This window comes from Triturus cristatus, chromosome 2_2, assembly GCF_964204655.1.
Source record: "Triturus cristatus chromosome 2_2, aTriCri1.1, whole genome shotgun sequence".
NCBI classification, from domain to species: Eukaryota; Metazoa; Chordata; class Amphibia; order Caudata; family Salamandridae; genus Triturus; species Triturus cristatus.
In genome coordinates, this window is record NC_140582.1 from 1,040,295,255 (window position 1) to 1,040,317,890 (window position 22,636).

The 22,636-nt window shown below is 51.1% G+C and overlaps 1 protein-coding gene across 2 annotated transcripts in view; it reads right to left on the reverse strand.

Moving 5' to 3' along the window:
* HTT (huntingtin) overlaps positions 1-22,636 on the reverse strand; it is a 2,065,683-nt gene that overhangs the window by 290,923 nt on the left and 1,752,124 nt on the right. For both annotated transcript variants that reach the window (XM_085642500.1, XM_085642499.1), the window contains 2 exons: positions 20,964-21,118; positions 153-292 (listed from right to left, as the gene is read on the reverse strand). In XM_085642500.1, the coding sequence (XP_085498626.1) occupies positions 153-292; positions 20,964-21,118 (295 nt within the window). The remainder of the gene's footprint in view (positions 1-152; positions 293-20,963; positions 21,119-22,636) is intronic.

Here is a 22,636-nt window from a genome sequence, read left to right on the forward strand (position 1 = left end):
TATCAATGGTAAGTATTACCACATTACTAATACATTTTCATTGGGTGAAACAACAAAAACTATAGTTGACAGATGGTCCTGTGAGACTCATGTTTCCAAATTTCAGTTTCTTGTTCAAATGACTCTAAAATGAGGCCAAAAAACAAAAGTACCTGTTGTGGCAGCGGACAAAGAAGGAACAGGGTCCCACGCCTGGTATAAATGGTGTGTTGCAATATTGTCTCTCTTTGACACCATAGCTTGAATTTCTTGTTCCACAATTCCTCTGACAACACTTAACTTCCGGCCGAACCTACAGTTCCAGAAAACACTCCCATTACAATTACAACAGTTTTTGTTATTTTGTATTACAAATTCCAAAATAATACAATAAAATTCAACTTTCCTTCAAGACCAACCACAGCCAGTGTTGATCATTACTATATACTTGGTAACTGTCTTTCTACCCTAGATATCCCATTACCTCTCTGGCATTCCATAAAGTGTCGCAACAAGAGTTACAAGAAAGAGCCAGAAATAAGATGTCAAAGTAATTCTTCGGTAACAGGGTGGAGGGGAGCTGTGGAGGGTCAGTTGACTTGAACTGTAATCATTGCGACGTATTGCTATTTGATTGCTTTGATGTTTATTGCTTGTACACCAATGTTAAGTTTATATAAAAAAAATGTTAAATAAAGTTTATAAAAAAAAAAACTTTAGTAGCAACATTGGTAAAAATACATCACACAAGGCGAGTGAACAAAAGTCAGCATTCAAATCTTCAAAGACCTTACATGACATGTACAGAAAGCCAGATAAATATTAGTAAGAGATTTCTGCTGGGTTATTCACATACTAGGTGAGAACATGTGAGCCCACCCTGGTCTCCCCACAAAACGAGTAAGAACTGCGGACCCGGGTGGAGAGTTGGGGCCTGAGAGCGGAGGGGCAGCTATCCCAGTAGACCATACCTCAGCCCCGGAGCCTTGTGCCTTTGGAGTGGTGTAGGACAACGTCCAGCTGGGGTCCATCTTGTGGCCTGGGCAGGCAAGTAGCCAGTTTTCGTGGGGCTTTGGATGAGGGTGTGGTCCTGGCTGATCTGGGGAGGCCGTTGCACCCCCCTGCATATAGCGGCCCAGCCGCGGTGATCATCAGGATATTAAGCTGCGTGCCACTGCCACTCCTGGACATTGGATAACTCGGTGACAACCCAGAGTGCCTGGAGGGGAATGGTTCACCCCAAAGTGCAGATGATGGGTACGATGGCTGCAGGGGGTCAAAACCTCAAAGATTTTCAAAAGCTGGTGCATACAGTGCCAGGCAGGGCACTGGCGCCAGGCTTTCCAACTAGACCGATAGTGGTGAGATCACTAAACTTCCGTAACAGAAATCATATCCTGCAGGTGGCGCAGGCCCACAGACCCAGGCAAATAGGAGAGTCTATAGTGAACATTTATCCAGACTACGCCGCTGCCGTCCAAAAGCAATTTGGAACCATTCCAACAAGTAAAAAGACTTCTCTGCACGAAGAACCTTAAATATGCCTTATTCTTTCCTGCAAAACTGCAGGTGTGCGCAGAAGGAGGGAGACACTTTTTCCACACAGCTGGGGACGCCTGGGGGAGGCTGGAGCGGAAGGGGGAGGCTGGAGGGGAAGGGGTTGCCTCTCTCCGACCAATGTGAGCAGCCTCCACTGAAAGATTGGCAGTGGCAGAATTTGAGACGGAGAAGATGCGGGGGCCCAACGACAACTCCCAAAAAGATCCCAGGCAGAGATAGGAAGGGCTAAAGTAATCAATCAATCAATCAATTAATCAGGAGTTGTAAAGCGCGCTACTCACCCGTGGGGGTCTCAAGGCGCTGAGAGGAGGGGGGGCAGCAGATCCATTCAGCCAAAGAGCCAGGTCTGAGGTCAACCGGGAGTTCGTTCCAGGTTTTGGCGGCGATGTGGGAGAATGATCTTCCACCTGCTCTGGCTCTGTGGATGGGAGGGGTTTTGGCCAGTGCGAGGTAAGAGGATCGGAGTTTCTTTTTGGGTACGTGGAAGTTGATTCTGTCGTTGAGGTATATGGGTCCGGTGTTGTGTAGGCATTTGTAGGCGTAGACGGGGAGTCAGTGGAGCCTATGTAGGTACCTAGGTATTGGCGGATGTGTTCGTGCCGGGGGATGGTGAAGATGTTGAGGACGAGCCTGGCGGCGGTGTTCTGTGTCATCAGGGCCGGAGGAGGCGTTGGTCCAGGTCTCCGTGAAAAAGGCGATGTCTGGAGAGAGAGAGAGAGAGAGAGAGAGAGAGAGAGAGAGAGAGAGAGAGAGAGAGAGAGAGAGAGAGAGAGAGTCAAGTAGGTTCCAGATCTCCACGGCGTGTTTGTGCATGGAGCGCAAGTTGAGGAGGATGCAACTGATGGCGTCGCTGGTGTTAGTTTTGGTGGTGCTGGGGGCGGGGTTGGTGGTGAAGGAGTGGAGGCAGGAGAACTGGTCGTGGGTTGTGTTAGGCGTGGCCTGTTGGCAGTCACTGTCTCTTCCGGGGTTGAGTATGTGGAGGGCGGCTGCGTTGTAGCGGTGGGTTGTCAGAGATGCAGAATCCCTGGTGCTGGTCGAGGCCGGGTCGCGGACGGCCGTTGACGGGCTTGCCTTAAGTGCGCCTTCGGCTGCGCAGCGGCCTCCATTAAGTAGGGCAGGCGGGAGGGGGGGAAATGGCGATCGGGAGTTGGGCGGGGTCTGAGGGGCAACAAAGAACAGGGAGGAACGAGGAAAAAATACAATGAGGCAGGTAATGACTACAGCACAAAAATCACAATGGGGCGGGTCCTGAACAGGGAAAAAAATGGAGCAGGGAGGCTGAAATTAGCAGAACCCCAATGCCAGGCAATCAGGCAGGCAGGCGCGGGGAGCGGGTCGAGAGCAGTCTCAAACCCTGTCACCACCCTCGTTCCTGATCCCCCGTCGACCTCAGCAATCCACCTTCGGTCCTCCTCCTTCATGGCAAGCCATGCTAGCAGCCCCCCCACCTTACTCACTACTTCATACAGTTTATCCTGCTTTTCTCTGTACATCGCCCTGCTTCCTGCTGATCCAAGTGGCGCAGCTCTGCACAAAATAATTAGGAGGCTCGGATGAAAGACTTGGAAGAGAGTTCCAGTGACTCCGGAGGTTCGAGAGTGGGATCATAGGAGATCGACAGACCGGCGGCCAGGCCAATGACAGCGGACACGATCATCTGAAGTAGTTTGAGATGGCCAAGTGAGGAACGATGAGTGGCCTCTGCAGGGGAACACTTGTAGAATTCTTCACCATGGTAAATACAACCTGTTTGTGCATGCGGGCTATTCGCCAGGCTCAAGAGGGGTGGGCATACTGACTTGCCAATCGCCCCCCACCCACCTCCCAAGGTGATCTGAACACTGGTTAATAATATGGATTGTCAGGCCATGGTGAGTGGTCAGTGGTAGTTGGCTGCTTGGCACGGTGTGACCGGATTACTGAGCCAACGCTTCTTCGTTCTCTAGACGCCAAGGAGGTATTTGACTCCATTAAATGGCTGTATCTAATGGCTATCCTACACAGAATGGGGATAGGTAGGAGGTTTATCTCTTATGTGGGCTTACTATATAAAGACCCAGTAGCTAGAATCAAAGTGAACAGAGCCTTCTCCAGAGAGTTCTCCCTGGGTAGAGGCACCAGGCAGGGGTGCCCGCTCTCCCCTCTACTGTTCACACTGACGATTGAGCCTCTGTTGTGCTGGCTGCGTATGGATGAGCTACTATGGAACACTGACAGGCACTGCTTGGCACCATTGCCTGACATAGAAACCCAAGGGGTTTATATACTTGGAAATATTTATAACGCAAGATTAAGACCTATTCCTGGTAGGAAACCTGGAGAAAATCCTGGACTCATAAAAGTGAGGCGGAAAGATGCAAAAGGCTTCCCCTTTCGTAATGGGTAGAGCAGCACTCTACAAAATGATATATCTCTCAAAGTTTCTGTATGTCCTACAAAATACACCGTTCCCAATCACCGAAAAGTTCTTCTGGCGGGGGCAGAGGCCACAAGGGGCTACTTTGGGGGGAGGCGGGACTCAGAGAATAGCCAGGACATCTCTTACGAGGAAACCACTGACCGCTTGTATAGCCCTTCCCAACCTACGTTTGTATTACTGGGAGACTAATTTGCAGACAATCAATGAGCGGGCCTTCTTATCTCAGCAGGAATGTTTGGTGACGGTGAACAAAAGAGCAATGGATCCAGAAGTATATGTCTGGCGTCTGTAGGATGAAAAGGGTTTACCTCAGCTGCCTACGGAGGTAGTGGTTGAGTCTTGGCACAACACTACCAAAGCCCTGGGATGCAGGGGTAGGCTTACTTTAGAAACCACACTGTCGGCCTCTGACCAGCTGAGTGGGCTACAGTCTATTGATGGCCACGCTAAATGGGACATGAAAGGATTATCCAAAATGGGTGACGTTTGGAGGGGTAAGAGATGATACCATAACCAGAGCTCCAAGACCAATACGAATTGTCATGAGGGAAATATCTACGGTATTAGGACCTGCGCCACCTCCTTCGAGTGCATGTAGAGGCACCGGAAGATTCACACTTGGAATACAGAGTGCCGGGGGCCCCCCTCATCAATCATGCAGTGTCTAGACTATACTCGACCCTCCTACAGAAGTGTTCCCCCATTAGACTGCCTTAGATAGAAGTCGGGGGAAACTTGGGTAGGCTAGAAGATGAGGATTGTGGGAGCGGCCTGTACATACCCCTGAAATGCAGCCATATAATGCCAATTTTCAAACAGTACAACTGAAACTCCATTATGAGGCCTATTTTACCAGATAGAGACTGTTTCACATGGGCAGGGTGGACTTGGATTGATGTTTGAGAGGAAGCAGACAGAGGGATAAGCTACTACACACTATGGTGGATATAGAGAGGAGGCTCTCAACGAAAAATAAAAATGTTAAGATAATTCTGGTGATTCATTTTCCTGCTGGATAGAGACCGGAGTTTTGTCTAGTGGCAGTTCTGACTCATCAGAAAGTAATGCAGAGGATTAATATGCTTGCTGCAAAGAACGTGTACTAAGCATATCACAGAACTGTATTTTATGTGGACAGCTTAGCTGCTTACTGCTTTTGTCACAGATATCCTTTTGTTAATTGGCGTTCATAGGTTAAAATCCTAATATAGCAGTGAGCAATGAACTGTCATCAAAGATGTAAATTGCATGGTATAGGTTAGAACCTTAAATATTTTCCTCAGTCTTTCATTATCCTAATGTTGCTATAAAAAGGCTTGTTTGGGTAGAACTACTTTCTTATTAGTAGATGCAACAACACCCATTGTGGTACTTTTAAAATCCTGAGTTTGTACTTACCCAGACCATATGCACCTAAAATATACTACTGGTATCGATAATGTGATTCCTACACATGTTAATCCTCTATGTCTTATGTAAGATCTCCTAAAGACTCATTTTCACAGGTATTTATTCTTTGTCTCTGTATAATGTATGTGCTATGTAAGTGTGCTCTGACATCCTACACTGATATGAGTAGTGCTATAACAAATTAACTATACATGAGAGAGGGGCTTTGGAGAGATTAGAAGCATTTTTGGAGGGTGGCAGTGAGGGAATCTGTCAAGAAGGGTGCACCAGGCACCACCAGCAGGCCTAGGTGTCGAACCCTGCCCTGATTCTGCGACATAAGACCTTCCTGAAGCAGGCAGCCTGATATGGTGGTGGCACTGAGGACATTCAGAAACTGTTCCCACCATACATCCCTCCACGCGCTCTTAGATCTGCCAGCCTGGGTCTCATTAAGATCGCAAAGCCCCGACGGGCAAGAGGGGGGGGGGGGGGGGTGGGGGGGGGGGGTTTAGGGACAGGACAATGTGCAGCAAAGCTCTGGAACAAACTGCCAGTATCTATGAAGCTCCAACCCAACCTGCAGGTTTTCAGGAAGAGCTTGAAAACATTGCTGTTTACATCTGCATAGGCCTCCATCAACCATAGTGCACCATTCCTGTCCACACACCCAGCGCAAAGACGCCATGGCATTCGAGCGCTATATAAGCATATAAACATAAACATTGGAGGTCAGAAGGTCATGCCCAGAAGTTCTAGGTACCACATTCTCCTTGCTCAATCCGGTCATACTAGGATGACTAGTATCCAGCCGATAATTATTTTAACTCTGGCAGGAGAAGTAGCGCAGGAATGCATACAGGAGTCCTGAGCTCCACTCTAGGTGGAATCTGTCTCTGAGAAAGAGCAGTCTTGGGAACTCCAACATGCAAAAATGCTGACACTGCACGTTCTTAGCAGTGGCAAATAGATAATGCCAGGGTTGTCCCCATTCATAGAAGATACCCAGCTACAGGTCTAGATTTAGCTGCCATTTCTGATCCGCTAGGTGTTGGTGGCCTAGTTTGTACACCCTGGTGTTTAGAGATCCTGCCAGGTGGTGCACCACCAGGAAATTCCCCTTCTGATCCAGCCACTTCCAGAAGCATAATGCATCCGGACACAGGGTGCATGACCCCTCCCACACTGTTTGTTGCAGTACCACATGGCGGTGGTGTTGTCCATGAGTACCTGTACTAACCTCCCTTTGATGGATGGCAGGAAGTCTTTTAAAACCAAATGGATGGTCCGCAGCTCCAAAAGGTTGATGTGGAGCTGGGCCTCCGCAAGAGACAAGATGCCGCTAATTTCCACCTCTCTCAGATGGCCTCTTCAACCCAGGAGTGATGCATCTTTCACCACTGTTAGCTCTGGACAGGGTAAGGAGAGAGGTCGATTGCTGACCCAGTTGTGGTCCTGCAGCAATAGGTGCAGGTCTTTCTCAGTCTCCTCCAAAATCTGACCGGTCTCCCTTGTGCTGTGCCCACTAGAACTTTAAATTTTACTGCAGGGTGACCATATGACATCACTAAGATCCAGGATAGAGACCTGAAACAGCAATCACTGAGGCAGGAGAAGATTAGCATCCCAACCTCCACAGGTGTGCAACAACCACTGCAATCACTTTTGTGAAAATCCAAATGGCACTGATGAGGCCAATGGGGTGCACTGCAAACTAAAAGCGCTCTTGCCCTACCTAGATCAGTAGACAGCACCAGTGGGCCTGCAGGACCAAGATGTGGAAATAAGCATCCTGCACGTCCAATGCTACCATCCAGTCTCCAAGTTTGAGGGCAGATGAAACCTGGGACTAGGTGAGCATCTTAAATTTGCACTTCTGAAGAAAGGCATTAGGAAGGCGAAGGTCTTAAATTGGACGATGGTCTCCGTCATTCTTCCGCACCAGAAAGTAGCAAGATTAACAGCCAGTACCCACTTCTGATGCTGGTACCCTCTCTAGTGCTCCTTTGGGCAGAAGGGTCTGCACTTCCTGCTTCATGATGGACAGATGGGCCTCCATCCGGGAGATAAATGTAAGGACAAAGCCCTGATGGACAATTGCAGGACCCACTTGTCCCAAGTGGTTGCTTGCCATCCTGGAAAAAATGCTGGATCCTGCCAAGGGGATTTCTGACTACTGCATGCTGCCAATGCTGTTCACGTTGTCTTTGGGATCCATGGCCTCAGCCAGGAAACTGGCTGCATAGGTTGGTGCTGGCAGAGCTGGAAGTTCGTACTGTAGTCCTGAAGGGGACAAAACTGATGTTTAAGCTGTTGTACTGGGGCAGACTTGCCCAAAGCGTGAGCTATGACCTATTTAAACAGCTCGAGGGAAGTGTCTTTTATTCCCAGAAAAGGAAAGAGCCATCAAAGGGCAGGTCCATCAGTAAACACTGGATGTCACAGGAGAAGCTCATGGACATCATCCAGGCACAATGCCCGAACACCACACTAATTCCAATTAATTGGACCATGCATCCTGCAGTGTCCAGACCATATCCTGAATGGTGTATATGAGAACAGGATGTAAAGTACGAGTTACTTACCTTCGGTAACGATGTATCTGGCAGAGACGATTCTAGCCGCAGATTCCTTCACGTAGAATTATCCCCAGGCGTGAGACTGGATCTGGAAACTTTTTGCCACAGCATCCCTGTGTGCCGGGGTCGGGGCGACATCACGCGACTCCGCCCAGGCGTCGTCCGCGTACGTGACGTCAGCGAGGTCACATATGACCCGCTCCGGCGCGCCCATGTCAGTTTTCTTCGGAGAACTTTTCCGCACCACAATGCAGAATCACCAGATAAAAATGTGGGAGCAGGGAAACAGTTTGCGAAGAGCAGAAAAAGGTGGATAGAAACAGTGACCAACACCACCACCAGGGTAGTGCCAACACCGCAGACCCCAAGGGCAGGTAAAGAAGAAAGAAGAACAAGCAGAAAACTTTGCAGCCACCCTGCCCGCACATAGACAACCTCCCATCCCTGTGCCCCGAAGTCTACCCCCCTCATCCTGAGCAAGAAAGGGGACCAGTCCCAAGACGGACAGGGACAACAAACCACCATGCCACCCCAACCTAGAGGGCAACCAAGGACAAGACATGGCCAGAGGACCCTCAAACCAGATGACAGCAATGGAAGGAGGGGAGGGAGGACAAGTATAGAAGCAAGCCCCCCCCCCCCATACCTGGAGTAGCCAGAGCAGCAGGGCACCAGCGCACTGAAACCCCATCCTCCAAAGAGCCAAGGGAGGAAGGAACCGTCCCCAGACGGAGCCACCCGTCAAGAACAAGGAAGGCACTCACAGGAGACACAGCCCCCCCACCGGGAGGCGAGTACCGAAAACCAAACCAAGGGTCCTCGCAGAATAGGGGAAGAAGGGCAGGCCGTGAAGGAATCTGCGGCTAGAATTGTCTCTACTAGATACATCGTTACCAAAGGTAAGTAACTCGTACATCTGATAGAGACTACTAGCCGCAGATTCCTTCACGTAGAATAGATACCCTAGCAATACCCCCTGGGAAGGAGGGTCTGCGAAAGGGCCCCACCAGCCAATGCAGAACAGAGAGCCAACAGGGGACCAGATCTGTGGACCAGGTAGAAGAGGATGTAGGAGGGAAATAAGGCTGAAGCGGCTCGTACACTCACAGCAGAGGAACCAAGGGAAAGGGCAGAGAGGCCGAAGCACCTCATTCCCCACACAAGACAGCATAGCTTCCGTCGAATGCCAAGATAGGGAGACAGAAGAAGAAGCCTAAAGAGCCCTAGGAAACTAGGGAGAAGAAGGCGAGCCCAGTCCAGATGGAGAGCAGCCTATCAGCCAGAACAATGCCGGCACGCAAGGCCAGAAGCAAGAAGAACACCCCGAGGCCCCAGGAAGACCAAGTAGGCAACGCCTGACAAGGGACATCCCAGACTGCAGAACGGAAGCAGGGAGAGGAGGAGGAGAAGCCCAGGCCACCACCACGAGTGGCTGCGTACACGACCTCAGGAAGCAAAAGCAACCTACGTAAACACCAAGGAGAACAGGTACCCGAAGGCGACCAGAACCCTCCAGCAGAGCACAAGCCATATGACAGCTACCATAACCCCACATAGGACACGTGAAGTCCCAATATATGGGAACCCTCTTTGAAAGAACTTCCGCAGCAGAGGAAGAAACAAAAGAACCACGGGGAAAAAAACATCCCCGCTACAGGCTTGACAGCAGCCCAAGCAAAGCAGAAGGCCCAATCTCAGGGCCAAGTCTGCGCAACAGCTCCTGCAGAACTCACACACAACAACAAAGGGCCATCCAGCAGCCAACAATGCCAAAGTCGGGGAGGAGCCTAGCGCGCAACCAAGATGGCCGCGTAGGTGCGAGGCTCCCGAGGACCTCTGCAACCTCCTACGTTTATCCTGTCTTCATCCTGAATCGGTTGAGGGGACTGTGTCGGTGAGCCTGAGCCGAGGTGGTACCCGTTTTCCGTTTTTGAATCGGACCCCGGGTGCCGGGGTGAGCACCGACTGAAGTTTGCGGCCTACTTCTCTCCTGACCCCGGATTCGAGTTTGGGGGCGACCCAGTGGCGAAGTGAACAACAACGGCGGGCTGGGCCTGGCAAATCGCGTACCCCACACTTTCACTTTCGCTTTTGAGTCCCCTTGCCATCATCGCAAGTGGGATTACGGCGCTTCTTTGTGTTGGGGTGGCCTCGCTGGGAGACCCTGCCTGCCTGCCTGCGGTCACCCACTCTGCCGTCCTGGGGTGACCCCCGGGGCTCTCGGCCTTGATTGCTTGCTCTCCACTGCGTGGCTGGTGAGGGTGCGAGACACACAACGATGGCCACGAAGCAGGATGGGGATCGGTTGAAGGCCAAGTCGACCCGGCGTGGCACCGCACATCAGGCCAACATCATGGACCGCTACACCCTCCCGAAGGGGTCTCCCGGCGGATCGCACAAGTCCTCCGAGTGCCCCCCGGATGCCCCGGATTTGCCTACGGATCTGACTTTGCAGGACGTCATGGGCGCCATTGCTGAGATGAAGACCTCAGTGGGCCAGCAATTCGACACCTTGGCACACAAACTCGACGCGGTCCTCATCGATGTCAACCTTGTTAGAGCCGATCTCTCTAAGACAAATGACCGGGTCGACTCCTTGGCCCACACCGCGTCGGGCCTCACGACTGAGGTAGCGGCCCTTCAGACGGAGGTGCACCAGCTCCGTCAGGCAAGTGCGCTCATGGATCGGCGCCTGGAGGACTCCGAGAGCAGGGCCCGGAGGAATAATATTCGCATTATCGGAGTGCCCGAGGGACGGGAGGAGTCGGCGGCGGCGGATCTCTTTGTGGAGGACCTGATCTCTACCCATCTCCAGCCTCGAGGACTGAGTAAATTCTTTGCGGTGGAGAGGGCCCATAGAGTTCCCGGTGGCAGGCCGAAGGTCGGAGCCCCTCCGCGGCCTCTTATTGCCCGTATTTTCAACTTTCGGGACAGGGATGCGATTTTGCAAGCTTCCAGACAGCAAGGGCCGATTAAGCTGGAGAACATGGAGGTGAACTTTTATCCTGATTTCACGCAGGCGGTCCAGAAGCAGAGACTGAGTTTCCTGGGCGTCAAGCGGCGGCTTCGAGGCATGAACTTAAAATACGCCATGCTCTTCCCGGCCAGGCTGTGGGTGGAGGCGGATGGTCGCACTCACTTTTTTGACCGTCCTGAAACGGCCGGGGACTGGCTGGACACTTTGTCTGGGGGACATGGTCGGGATGGGGGGGGGGGGCGACGGGAGGAGAGTGCCCACCGGACCGGGTCTGAGGTACTGACACGGGGGCTCACTCCGGATGATGCCACTTTCGGCCAAGCTTAGGGTCTTTTGTCTGTTGTGTCTTGTTTCCCCTCCATTGGAGGTGGTGCTGGGTCTCGAGGGGGTTCTCCTTCCTCCTCTAGGGGGTCTTAGTAGTTTAATTTACATAGGGGCGACAGGCACACTGCAAGTTGGGGGGGCTGTTTGGGCTCATGCAGGGGTGCAGGGAGGGGGGAGTTTTGTTGGGGCTGTTGGGTTGGGGTTGGGTATTGTTTATTTGTACCACAAGGCAGAAGTATTGTTGTGCTATTTCTAAAGTGCTCTCTGGGGGGAGATTGATCGATTTCGGCTATGATGGGGGGTAGGGGACTGAGTCTTTTGTCCTGGAATGTTAATGGACTGGGGGACAGGATAAAACGGGGGGTGGTCCTGCAGTTCTTAAAACGAATTTCACCCGATATAGTATTTCTGCAGGAGAAACACCTCACTGTAAACTCCTTTCGTGCCATGAACAGACGGGGCTATCGCCTTATAGCCCACTCGGGCTTCACGTCTGGTTCGAGGGGTGTGGGCATTATGGTTAAAACCTCGCTCCCGTTGGAAGTTGATGAGGTGCTCCATGATGACAGGGGACGATACACGGCTCTGGTGGGTAGATTGGAGGGTAGAGTGATTGTTTTCGTTTCTGTTTATGTCCCGCCAGGGTTGCAAACAACTACTTTTGCGGATCTGGGGCGCCTCCTCCTTGGCCTTTCGGAGGGGATTCTAGTGGTTGGGGGGGATTTTAACGCTGTAGTTTCCGGGACTGAGGATCGTCACCCTCCTAGGGATCTCCCCCGTGCCCAAGCGTGGTTATCCGGCCTCTTGGATACCTTGGGGCTGGTGGATTGTTGGCGGCTGAAACACCCTACGCAGATACAGTACACCTTTCATTCCGGGGCTCATGGCAGTCTTTTGAGGCTTGATTATGTCCTGATGCCAGCGGCACAGGCGGGGAGGGTTGGGGAGGTACGACATTTGGCGCGGGGTATTTCAGACCACTCCCCGCTCCTGTTGCACTTCGACATTGTCCCGAGGGGGGAGGGGAGGGTGGTCCCGATTAATCCCTGGTACCTGCGTGACCCCACAATTCGCGCAGATTTGGTTAAATCTCTTGAGCGATATTTTGAAGACAATGTGGGGTCTGTGTCGTCTGCGGTTTCTCTGTGGGAGGCGTTTAAGACGGTACTCCGGGGGGAGGCCCTATCCCTTATTTCCCATTCCCGGAGGCGCGAGCGGGAGGAGGTGACCCGTATTGAAACTGAGATAACTGAGTTGGAGGGTGATCTGGAGTGTGGGGTGACGGATGACAAATTGCATGCTCTCCGACTCAAGCAGGCGGACTACAAGGCCCTCGTCACGGAGGCAGCCAGGGGCCTCAGTAGAGAGCAACAGGGGAGACTGTATGATGTGGGTGATAAGGCTGGTAAACTGATTGCGTGGCTGGATAAAAAGGAGAGAGCGAGTCGAGTTGTCCCGTCGATTGAGAAACTGGATGGTGTGTGTGTCACTGAACCGGGAGAAATTGTTGATTGCTTCGCAGAATATTTCCGTGGGGTGTATTCCCCGGTATCTTCCCGCTCGGAAGAGGATTCCCATGCCCTGCTTAAAGACATTGCGCTGCCTTCCCTTTCGGAGGAGGATAAAGTGTTGTTGGACGCGACCCCAACATCTGAGGAGATTGCCCTCGCCATACGTTCGGTCGCCTCCGGCAAGGCCATGGGTCCTAATGGCCTTCCCATCGAATTGTACAAACTACGACCGGATACGCTGGCGCCGCATCTCCGTGCTATGTTCCTCGCGGCCCGCTCGGCGGGTTCCCTCCCGCTGGACCAGCGTCTGGCCACTATCGTGGTTATTCATAAGGAGGGGAGGCCGCGGGATCGGGTCACGTCTTACAGGCCCATTTCGCTGTTGAATGCGGAGCCCAAAATTCTCGCCAAGGTGCTGGCTAATCGGCTGGTTGGCGTGGTGTGCGATCTGATTCACCAGGACCAGTCCGGCTTTATCCCTCATCGCAACACCGCGCTCAACCTGCGGCGTTTGCATGGGGTGCTCGCGCGGGTCCCGTTCATACGAGAGCCGGCCATTTTGGCGTCCTTGGACGCCACTATGGCGTTCGACACGCTTGAGTGGCCATATATTTGGGCGACGCTGGCTAAGTTTGGTTTTGGCCCGGGATTCATTGGTTGGGTGAAACTGTTATACTCCGGACCGCTGGCGCAGGTGGCGGTGAACGGTAGAGTGTCGGCTCCGTTTGAGCTGGGCAGGGGCACACGGCAGGGCTGCCCGCTGTCGCCGCTCCTCTTCGCGCTTGCCTTGGAGCCCCTGGCGGAGTGGCTGCGGTGGCACCCTTCTATTCGTGGTCTCCGATGGACCCCCCCCAAGTATGAGGATCGCGTATCCCTTTACGCGGACGATATTCTTTTATACCTTGCTTCCCCGCGTAAATCGCTGATTGTACTAGTGGATGTTTTGCATTCATTTGGCCGCAACTCCGGCTTAGTCATCAACTGGGCTAAATCCTGTGTGTATGTCCTCTCCGGGGAGGCTCCTATCCTTCCGCGGGGTTGTCCTATCCAGGTCGCTCCGCAGGGATTTAAGTACCTGGGTATCTTTATTACCCTGGACGCTGAGGCCCGATATAAACAGAACTTGCTCCCCCCCCTCCAGCGCCTGAAGGAGGACGTGGCGCGTTGGAGGCGCTTGCCGCTCTCACCGCTCGGCCGTGCGGCATTGTTTAAGATGATGTCGCTGCCACGTTTCCTATACGCTTTACAGAACACGATGGACGTTGTCTCGGCGCGCTACTTTCGCGAGGTGGAGAGTCTGCAGCGACACCTGTTCTGGGAGGGGAGGCCGCGTATCGCCCTTGCGAAGCTGACGCTCCCGTGGTACGACGGGGGGTCGCCCTCCCAGACATCAAACGGTATTACTGGGCCTCCCAGCTGGCTGCGATAAACCACGGCCTTTATGGGCCCGCTCTTAACCCGGCCTTTGAAATGGATAAACTGTTACTGCCGGGTGGCGACTATAATCGGGCGCTTTATTCTAGATCGCTCGACGCACGTCTGACGGGCCCTACGCGGGTCGCGGTACGGGTGTGGCACGCGGCAAACTTGGCGATGGGGTGGAAGGATCGGTTGACCCGGGCGACGCCACTGTATGCATCTGAGCGGCTGGGCTCCCTGTGGACCTCGAAGGGCTTTGAGAAGTGGGACATGATAGGCATCAGCAAGGTGGGCGATCTCTGGACGAGGGGGGGATTCAAAACGCTCGATGTGCTGCAGACGGAATTCCAGTTGCAGGACAGGGAGTACTTTCGATATATACAGGTCCGTCACGCGCTGTGCTCCGTATTCCCGGATGTTGCCTCCATCCCGGAGTACTCCCCTCTGGAAGATAGAGTGCTAGGATGGGCATGTACCGGATGGCACGATTTCATTGATTTACAAAAAGCTCATCAACGATCGCTCGGGACTGCTGACTAGCCTTCGTGAGGCGTGGGTCGCCGATGGATTGGAGCTGGATGACGAAGACTGGGTGTCTGCGGTGGCCTTCGCTTCGTCCAGCTCAAAATACTCCATAGGGTCTATGTTACGGGGCCGGGTCTGATGCGTATGGGATATGCCGTGGATGGGTTGTGTAAGCGTGGGTGTGGTTCTTTAGGGACCTTCTTCCATATTTTGTGGGAATGCCCGGAGGTGGCGCGATTCTGGCGTGGTGTGCATGCGGTGTTGCAGGCGGTCACGCATGTGACGCTGCTTCCCGAGGCGAGGAGATGTCTGCTAAATGTGTGGGAGCCGACTGACTACTCAGTGCCGCAGACGTGGTGGGTGACTCTGGGATATATGGTGGCCAAGCGTGACATAGCGCAATTGTGGGGCTCCCAGAGGTCGCCAACGGTCTCGGCGTGGAAGGACAACATGGATTGGTGTATGTTTCGGGAAAAGGTAGTGTATGTTGCGAGAGGTAAGCCTGGGAAATGGGTGAAAGTGTGGGGCCCCTGGAACTCCTACCGTGGCGGAATTTGTACCCCGCCGCTGACGCCTGATCTGGCACTGGCCCAGTCTCCCTAGTCTGCTTGTCGCCTTGGTTATGGGCATTGAGTCCACTTTGTCTCCGCCCCGGCCTATCCCCCCCCGCTATTCCTGTGGATCGGTAGGGTCCTCCCCAGGGGAGCTCATACTGCTGCTTTGACTTTTGCTGCCTTGTGGATTTGTTTGTCGTTTCTTATATAAAAATGGAACCGCCATTTGGGGGGTCCGGACGGTGTGGCCGCCAACGCTTCTTTCAACTCCTGTGATCTCTCTCACGCTGCAGCGTGTGTTTACTAACTGTATTCTATGCTCTTACTGTTTGCTAGCGGCCGGCCCGAAGGTTGTAGGCCCATCTTTGTATATGTTTTGAATTCTGTAATAAAGGTTTAAAAAAAAACAAAAAAAAAAAAAAAAAAAAAACAATGCCAAAGTCTCAAGGAAGGATGTAAACGGCCAGAAAAACCTACTCCACAACCATAACTGCTGGCTTAAGAAGGCCCAAAAGCAACCCTAACTCAGAAGTCACTGAGGAGGGGATGGAGGAGGAGGAGGACGGAGCCCTGCCAAGAGCCTCTGGATGGTAGAGTCGGCTGGGCATGAAACAACAGACTGCCATCAAATGGGAGATCAATGAGCCTCTTCCGAATATTTTTGGGGAACCACGTGAGCGAAAGCCCCACCCGCATCCATAGGGCCCCGCGGTGGAGAAAGCAGCTCCTCTGTGGGCGACGGCTGCAAACTAAGGCAGCTGTCCCCGAGGCCAAGCAGGGCGGGCAGGGGCCAGACCTGGAAGTCAGGAGGAGCCGAGGAATGAGAGACCTGCCGCTCTTCCGACAAACACCCCTGCCTCAGGAAGGGCAGGGAGCCACCCTTCGACGCCAGTGAAAAGGACACCACACAGCGGCCAGTCTCCGGGGAGGACCACACCAATATCCATGCCTGCCTCCGGAGAAGAAGGAGCGTCCGAAGACGAATCCACGGTACGTCCCCTGCACAAATCCGTAGAGTCCACTGCTTGAGGCAGGACACCGGCGCCATCCAGCGTCGCCGGGCAAGGGACCTCCAAGTCACCCCGCACCGGAGAGGGGACCGGAGTAGAGCTCGTGCCGCACCGGCCCGGCCCCTGCTGAAGCAACCACCTGCATGGGGGAACCGGATGGGCCCGGGGAGGGGCCCGAAGCCTTCCGCTGGCCACGCCTGGCAACCCCTGCGGCGGCGCCAGGGACGATACAACCTCCGACTCGCCCTCCAACGAGGAAGCAGCCTGAGAGGAGGTACGAGAGGGGCCCGGAGAGGGACAAGGGGTCTGCCCTCGACCCGGAGTGGGACGAGGAGGGGCCACTGATCCCTGTAGCTCCGCACGGTCGAGCTGCTGCCGGCGCTGTAGCGGCGTCACCTCGGCCTTAGACAGGACCACCCTGCGAAGGGACCGAGAGGGGCTCGGGGATGCGACCCGAGCCCCGCGACACCACAGGGACCCCAGCGGGGGTTTGCGGCGATGCAGAGACCCCGTGGCCTGAAGGAGGTGCCCCAGAGGAGTCGCACTGCAACAGTACCACATCCTCCAAGCCTGGATCCGACCCAGTCGGGGCGTGACGCCAGCGAGGCCTGCAAAGCGGCCGCGTAATTCTCCATCTGGACCCTCGATGCCCCAACACCGGGAAACGGTGGATAGGATGACACGTGGGGCCACATCACCCGCGGAGAGTCCACGCCCCCGGTAGGCCGAGAACCAGCCCCCGGGGATGAACTGCGACACTTACCCACCGGGGAGCGATGCCCACGTGACATCGTAGAAAGGAGAGGACGACGACCTGAAGCCGTCCGCCGAAGCAGACCGAGGGGAGGACGTCGACCTGGAGAGACGCGCCGAGAGAAGTTTCATGCGGCGCTCCCGTCGCGACTTCGACTTCAACTTTTGGCACGCTGCACAATCTGAGGTGCCGTGATCCTCCCCCAAACACCACATGCAAATGAGGTGAGGGTCCGTCACCAACATAAGACGCCCACAAAACGTGCAAGTTTTAAAGCCCGAAGGCATTCGCACATTGTTCCAATTAAAAAAGAATGGAAGAAAGGAGGGCCTTAAACGGGCCCGCAGCAAGGAATGGATCCGCGTTGCACGCGGAAAAGGAAAAAACTTGACGTGGGCGCGCCGGGGCGGATCTTATGTGACCTCGCTGACGTCACGTACGAGGACAATGCCTGGGCGGAGTCGCGTGATGTCGCCCCGGCGCGCAGGGATGCTGTGGCCAAGAGTTTGCAGATCCAGTCTCATTCCTGGGGATAATTCTACGTGAAGGAATCTGCGGCTAGTAGTCTCTATCAGATCTCTCATGTACAGCAGATAAAACCTGGGCAAGAGTCCCAAAGAGCGTGGGAGTAACAACCAAGCAAACGATTGGTGCTGACTGACCGCAATGCAAGGCTGGTAGACAAAAACATTCTCCTGCCATATGTCTTGATGCGCTTAAATTCACGGTCCAGTGGAACAGTAGGAAAAACATTAGGGTTGACATTGCAAGTGGATGGCCAAACCACCAAACTTTTTTATGTTGGGTGTCCCATCAGGAGACTGGGTCACCCGGAACTGGGCGATGCCCGGAAGCTTTCCGTTTGTTAACTGGGGCCCAGAGCATGGTTTGTCCATGCCTCAGATAGCGTATATGTCAAGACCTCATTGAAAGGCAGAAGAGACTCTGTATTTTTCTGTCCAAGTTAGAGAACCTCCGTGAGGACATTGTGTTTCTTAAACTCAATAGTCGGCAATTGGAGGTCCAGTATTTCAGCTGTCCTCTGCATCACCACTATGAAGAAGGTACTGTCCTCAGTGGCAAGATTATGACTGGGGGTGACTAGGTCAGTGCCAGTGTAGAAGTATTCAGTCCATTGACATCCTGTAGCTCCCCGTACCATTTGTCATCTGGATATTGGGGCACTAGTTTATCCCCCTCATCATAATAATCCATATCCAAATCCATACCAAGTAGATTGTGGAGGACCTGAGGCAAGGGCAATGTGTCCCAATAATTGCCAGAATATTTCAGCCCACGGGAATCGGGCGTGGCCTCATCTGAGATTGAAGCAAGGTTGGTTCGGATTCAGAGAGCAGCAAGGTTTGTGCTCCATCATCCGGAGTCAACAGCGTTGATGCTTGATGGTCTGATGCAGGTCGGGGTGTCAGAATCAAAGTCGGCACTAAAGCCGATGCGGGGCCCACAACAGGTCCAGAGGTTCCAGCTGGTGCCAATGGTGAACCCGTGATTGGGGTTCTAGGTGGAGGACCTTGAGGTTACTTGGGGCCCAGAGGCATGCCAGAGTGAGCTGAGCTGGTAGCATGGCAAAAGGCGCAGCCATGGCCCCAGAATATTCTTGGATTTGTTGTGGCATTGCTGATGGATCCAGAAATTTGGAGTGTGTCGGGACAATATACAGCATTGCCCCTGAAGGCGATTGAGTTTCGCATTGAGACTCGGAGACATGCTGACACCCTTAGGCCTTCTCTGAAGTTTGAGAGAAGTTGACCTTCTTGTGTTTCTTTTCTTGACTTATCCGAAGACTTTACCAGCGATGGATACCTGCCTGGAGAATGACTTCGGAAGTAGAAACAGGAACATTCCTTTCGATCACGGCATGGAGTATTCTGGTGCTCCGTGACATACAACTTCACATCACGGTCCCGGATGGTCAAGAATTCATTTGAATGCAGTCACTATAGGCCTTGGAGTCATGCTCCAACCCCAACTACAACAGCCATACCTTCAGGGGATTTGTCACAGAAGTTTGCTTGAATCAGTCCCTACAAGGTTTGAACCCTGTAGTTTTTCCAAGTGACATTTCCTTTCCACTTTGGTATTTTGTGTAAATTTGAAAATAACAGTCTTGCGAAGAGACAAGAAGTAGCTCCAGATCCACATCTAGTGGGCAGAAAGAAAGGACATCGATGTCAGCATGCAAAGGTGGTGCTTCTATGCAGCTCCATACATCACTTCTGGAGTGAAACGATGTCAGCATGGAGCTGTATAATGCCATCTACTGGCACGCAGGGGTACTGCTTGAAATCTTCCAGATTTAGCCTGATAACTGGGGAATATTCAAAAGGGGAGCAATCTGCAGATAAACAAACAAGTATCCATCAGAATTTTTTTTTACAAGTTGAAACATCTAAAGTTGTTATACAAAATCAGTCTTTTTTCTCGACAGACTGAGGAATGTTTATGATACATACAACCCGCTATGAAAATTATACTGATGATAAACAGATGCTGTGAAAATAATGCTTTCTTTATGATAATCTTTAAATGATGATAACTAAGAAGACAATGCAAACCAAGAATATGAATATTTGATAACTTCTGTATCACAAAATGAAAGGAGGTAGACAGATAGGCAATGTAACTTTACTGATAGACGAAACCTACACGGAAAAAAGGCCCTTACCCTGACCATGTGATGTCAATGGGTATAGTTGAGGTGGTCTTACTAAGCGGATGTTCATTTGAATCTACGGTCAATGATTCATAGGGATTAGGGAAGGTTGTTTACAAATTCAGTGCAGAATTTAATGATAAGGAAATAAAATTATAAGTAGTGTTTCTTTCTGCATTCAAAGGTTCGTAACTAATATTTATGAACTGTGAACAAGCTTTTAACCAATGCTGAGGAAGGAAAAACTCGCACAGGAGACCAGAAATATGTTAGACATCTGAAGAATAAAGACCCTCTACTCAAAACTATTTGCAGAGATGCTTAGCTCAGTAGAATCAGAGTCAATGTGACAAAGCCCTGTAAACTAATAAGCAAGTAGCTGCCTGCAGATCTCTGCAAAGGAAAATCTTCTGAGCAGTTCCTGGGTCAGAGTGACCGTATGGGTTTCCTCACAGGGCTTTATTTATTTACAGTGCGTCAGGATGCAGTATATAAAATACTTTTGTTTCAACAGTTGTCACTATAAAATTATGCAATGACCAAGAACCATTTAGTCTTCCTCACTTTTTTGTCTTGTATATGTAACGTTATAAAGCACTCTCCACACTGAAGGTGAACACATTTCTTCTGGGTGTTACGAAGGTTGTGGGAAAAATCTAGGTAGCAATAGAATTTGATTTATTCAGAAATCAACGTGAAAGGTAGAGGTAGAATTGGTTATTAACACTACCTTGATCCTATGATGAATTTATGAGATATGACAGCAAATGCCTTTATCGTCATACATACAAACCAGCAAATTCGTAATCTCACCTCTGTAAAAAATCTATTAAAAAAAAAAAAATCTTGAAGGTTAACGAACAGCTAAAGAAGAGAAAGAGAGAATGTGGATGTCTATGAAATATCAAGGAATTTAAACAAAATTCCTAAGTCTCTGTCAGACGGTATGAAAAAGTGAATGGAAAACTGCCATCACTTCCATTGAGCTAGGCATTTTGTACACTAATTTTGTATGTATGCATATTACTACATCTCATGATGTGACATTTTTTAAAGGCTAGGAAATGCCAAGAAAAGAGTATGAGAATACCTTTCTAGAAAAATAAATTACTAACACCTGGCTACATTTATATTAGAAATAGTGCAACTAGTACAGCAGATATAAAGTCAACGTATGCGACTGATATTACAGCAAATGCTTTGTACTATAAGATTTCAAAGTTACAGTCAACCAAGCAGTCAAACCAAAACCTAATATAATATTGTTGTGCTTATTAGCACTAACATACCTTGTATCCAATGCTTTTAAAGTTTTATTGCGGGGTTGCTGCTCTAAACAACTAATTGCTGGATTTCCTGCAAAAGGGATAGTCATTGCACTCAACACCAATGATGTTATGGCTTGCACAGCAAGAACATTGATTTGGGTTCTCTCTGTATCTTCCTGTAAAATTAATGTGAGCATTAATACAGAGACCATTATCAATCACATGAAATACAAGTTAAATGTCTGCAATCCTCCCCCCCAACCCCCACAACAAAACACATTCCTACTAAAATCAGCTACAATGCATGTACTTTGGGAAACACACTTTGAATTTACTGTGAGGTGTATACAATGTACATCCACTTCAAATGTTGATTGCAGGCTATTGAGGCAGTTACTCATAAATTAGTGCAGTAAGGGATATATTACCAGGCCCCCTGATATGAATAATCAGAAGTTATTAATTATTTTTGCTTTGAGTATGACCAACAGGAACCAGCTGAAGGAATAAACTATCATATAAAGACACAGTAATAGAGCAACCTAAAAATACAAGAGGTTTACAAGTAATAAATTAACAAGATGCAGGGGAAGAGATTAGGTCTAAGCCACTTTAATTCTAGGTGACCTGAGTTCTAATCCCAGGCCCCACGCTTGAACATACTACTTGATGCTGGTAAAATTACCTAATCTGTTTGTGCCCACATTCACAGACCAGTCTAAAACATAGTTACACATATAACATTTCTGAAAATACTTTGTTAATGGGGGGTTATGGTTTCTTCTGCTCATAAAACATAGCCTTAAAAAACTCCAATACGCCCTTAAACACAGAGTGAATTTACCGCTCCAACATAAAATAGAAGAAACCATTACAGCTGGCTGAGAGATGGTTTAAAGCAGGGGTTTCGCTGAAGGGCCAGGAAGCACAAGTTAATACTTGTGTAACGATATATCTGTAAGAGACAATAGTTCGTGATAGATTCTTTACCTTAGAATATTCCCCAGGCGTCAGTCTGGATCCGGAAAGTTTTCTGCTTAGCAGTACCCCTGCGCGCCAGCAGGCGGCGCCGTGCGGCTCCGCACCTGTCACTGGCATCGTGCACACCGGGACGACGTCACGGAGACTACTTAGGCGCCACTCATGCACGCTGACGTCAGTTCTGTACAAAACTTTCCGCGCCGAAACGCAGTCATGCGAGAAACTGACATTGGTGCATAAAACTAGGGCCCTAAAAGGGGATGACCTTAACCCTAGTAATCAGTTCGCAGAACGGGGAGGATGGGTGGGGCGGTAAGGAATGTATCACTAACTAATGTCTCTTACAGATATATCGTTACACAAGTAGTAACTTGTGCATCTGAAAGAGACACGTTAGTGATAGATTCCTTACCTTAGAATAGATACCCCAGCAATACCAACCCCGGTGGCGGGTCTGCGAACAGGATTACATCAGAAAGTCACGGAGCATAGAACGGCCAAAGAAGCCGTCTCTCCGGACCTGACTGTCAAGGTTGTAGTGCTTGGTAAACGTGTGCAGCGAGGCCCACGTAGCTGCCTGACAAATATCCTGTAAGGGAACACCGTGTCCTTAGGCAGTAGTGGCTGCAGTTGCCCTGGTCGCGTTGGCACGCAGACCCACAGGAGGCTCCTTCTTGGCCAACGGGGGGACGTCGGAGAGTGAACACGCTTCT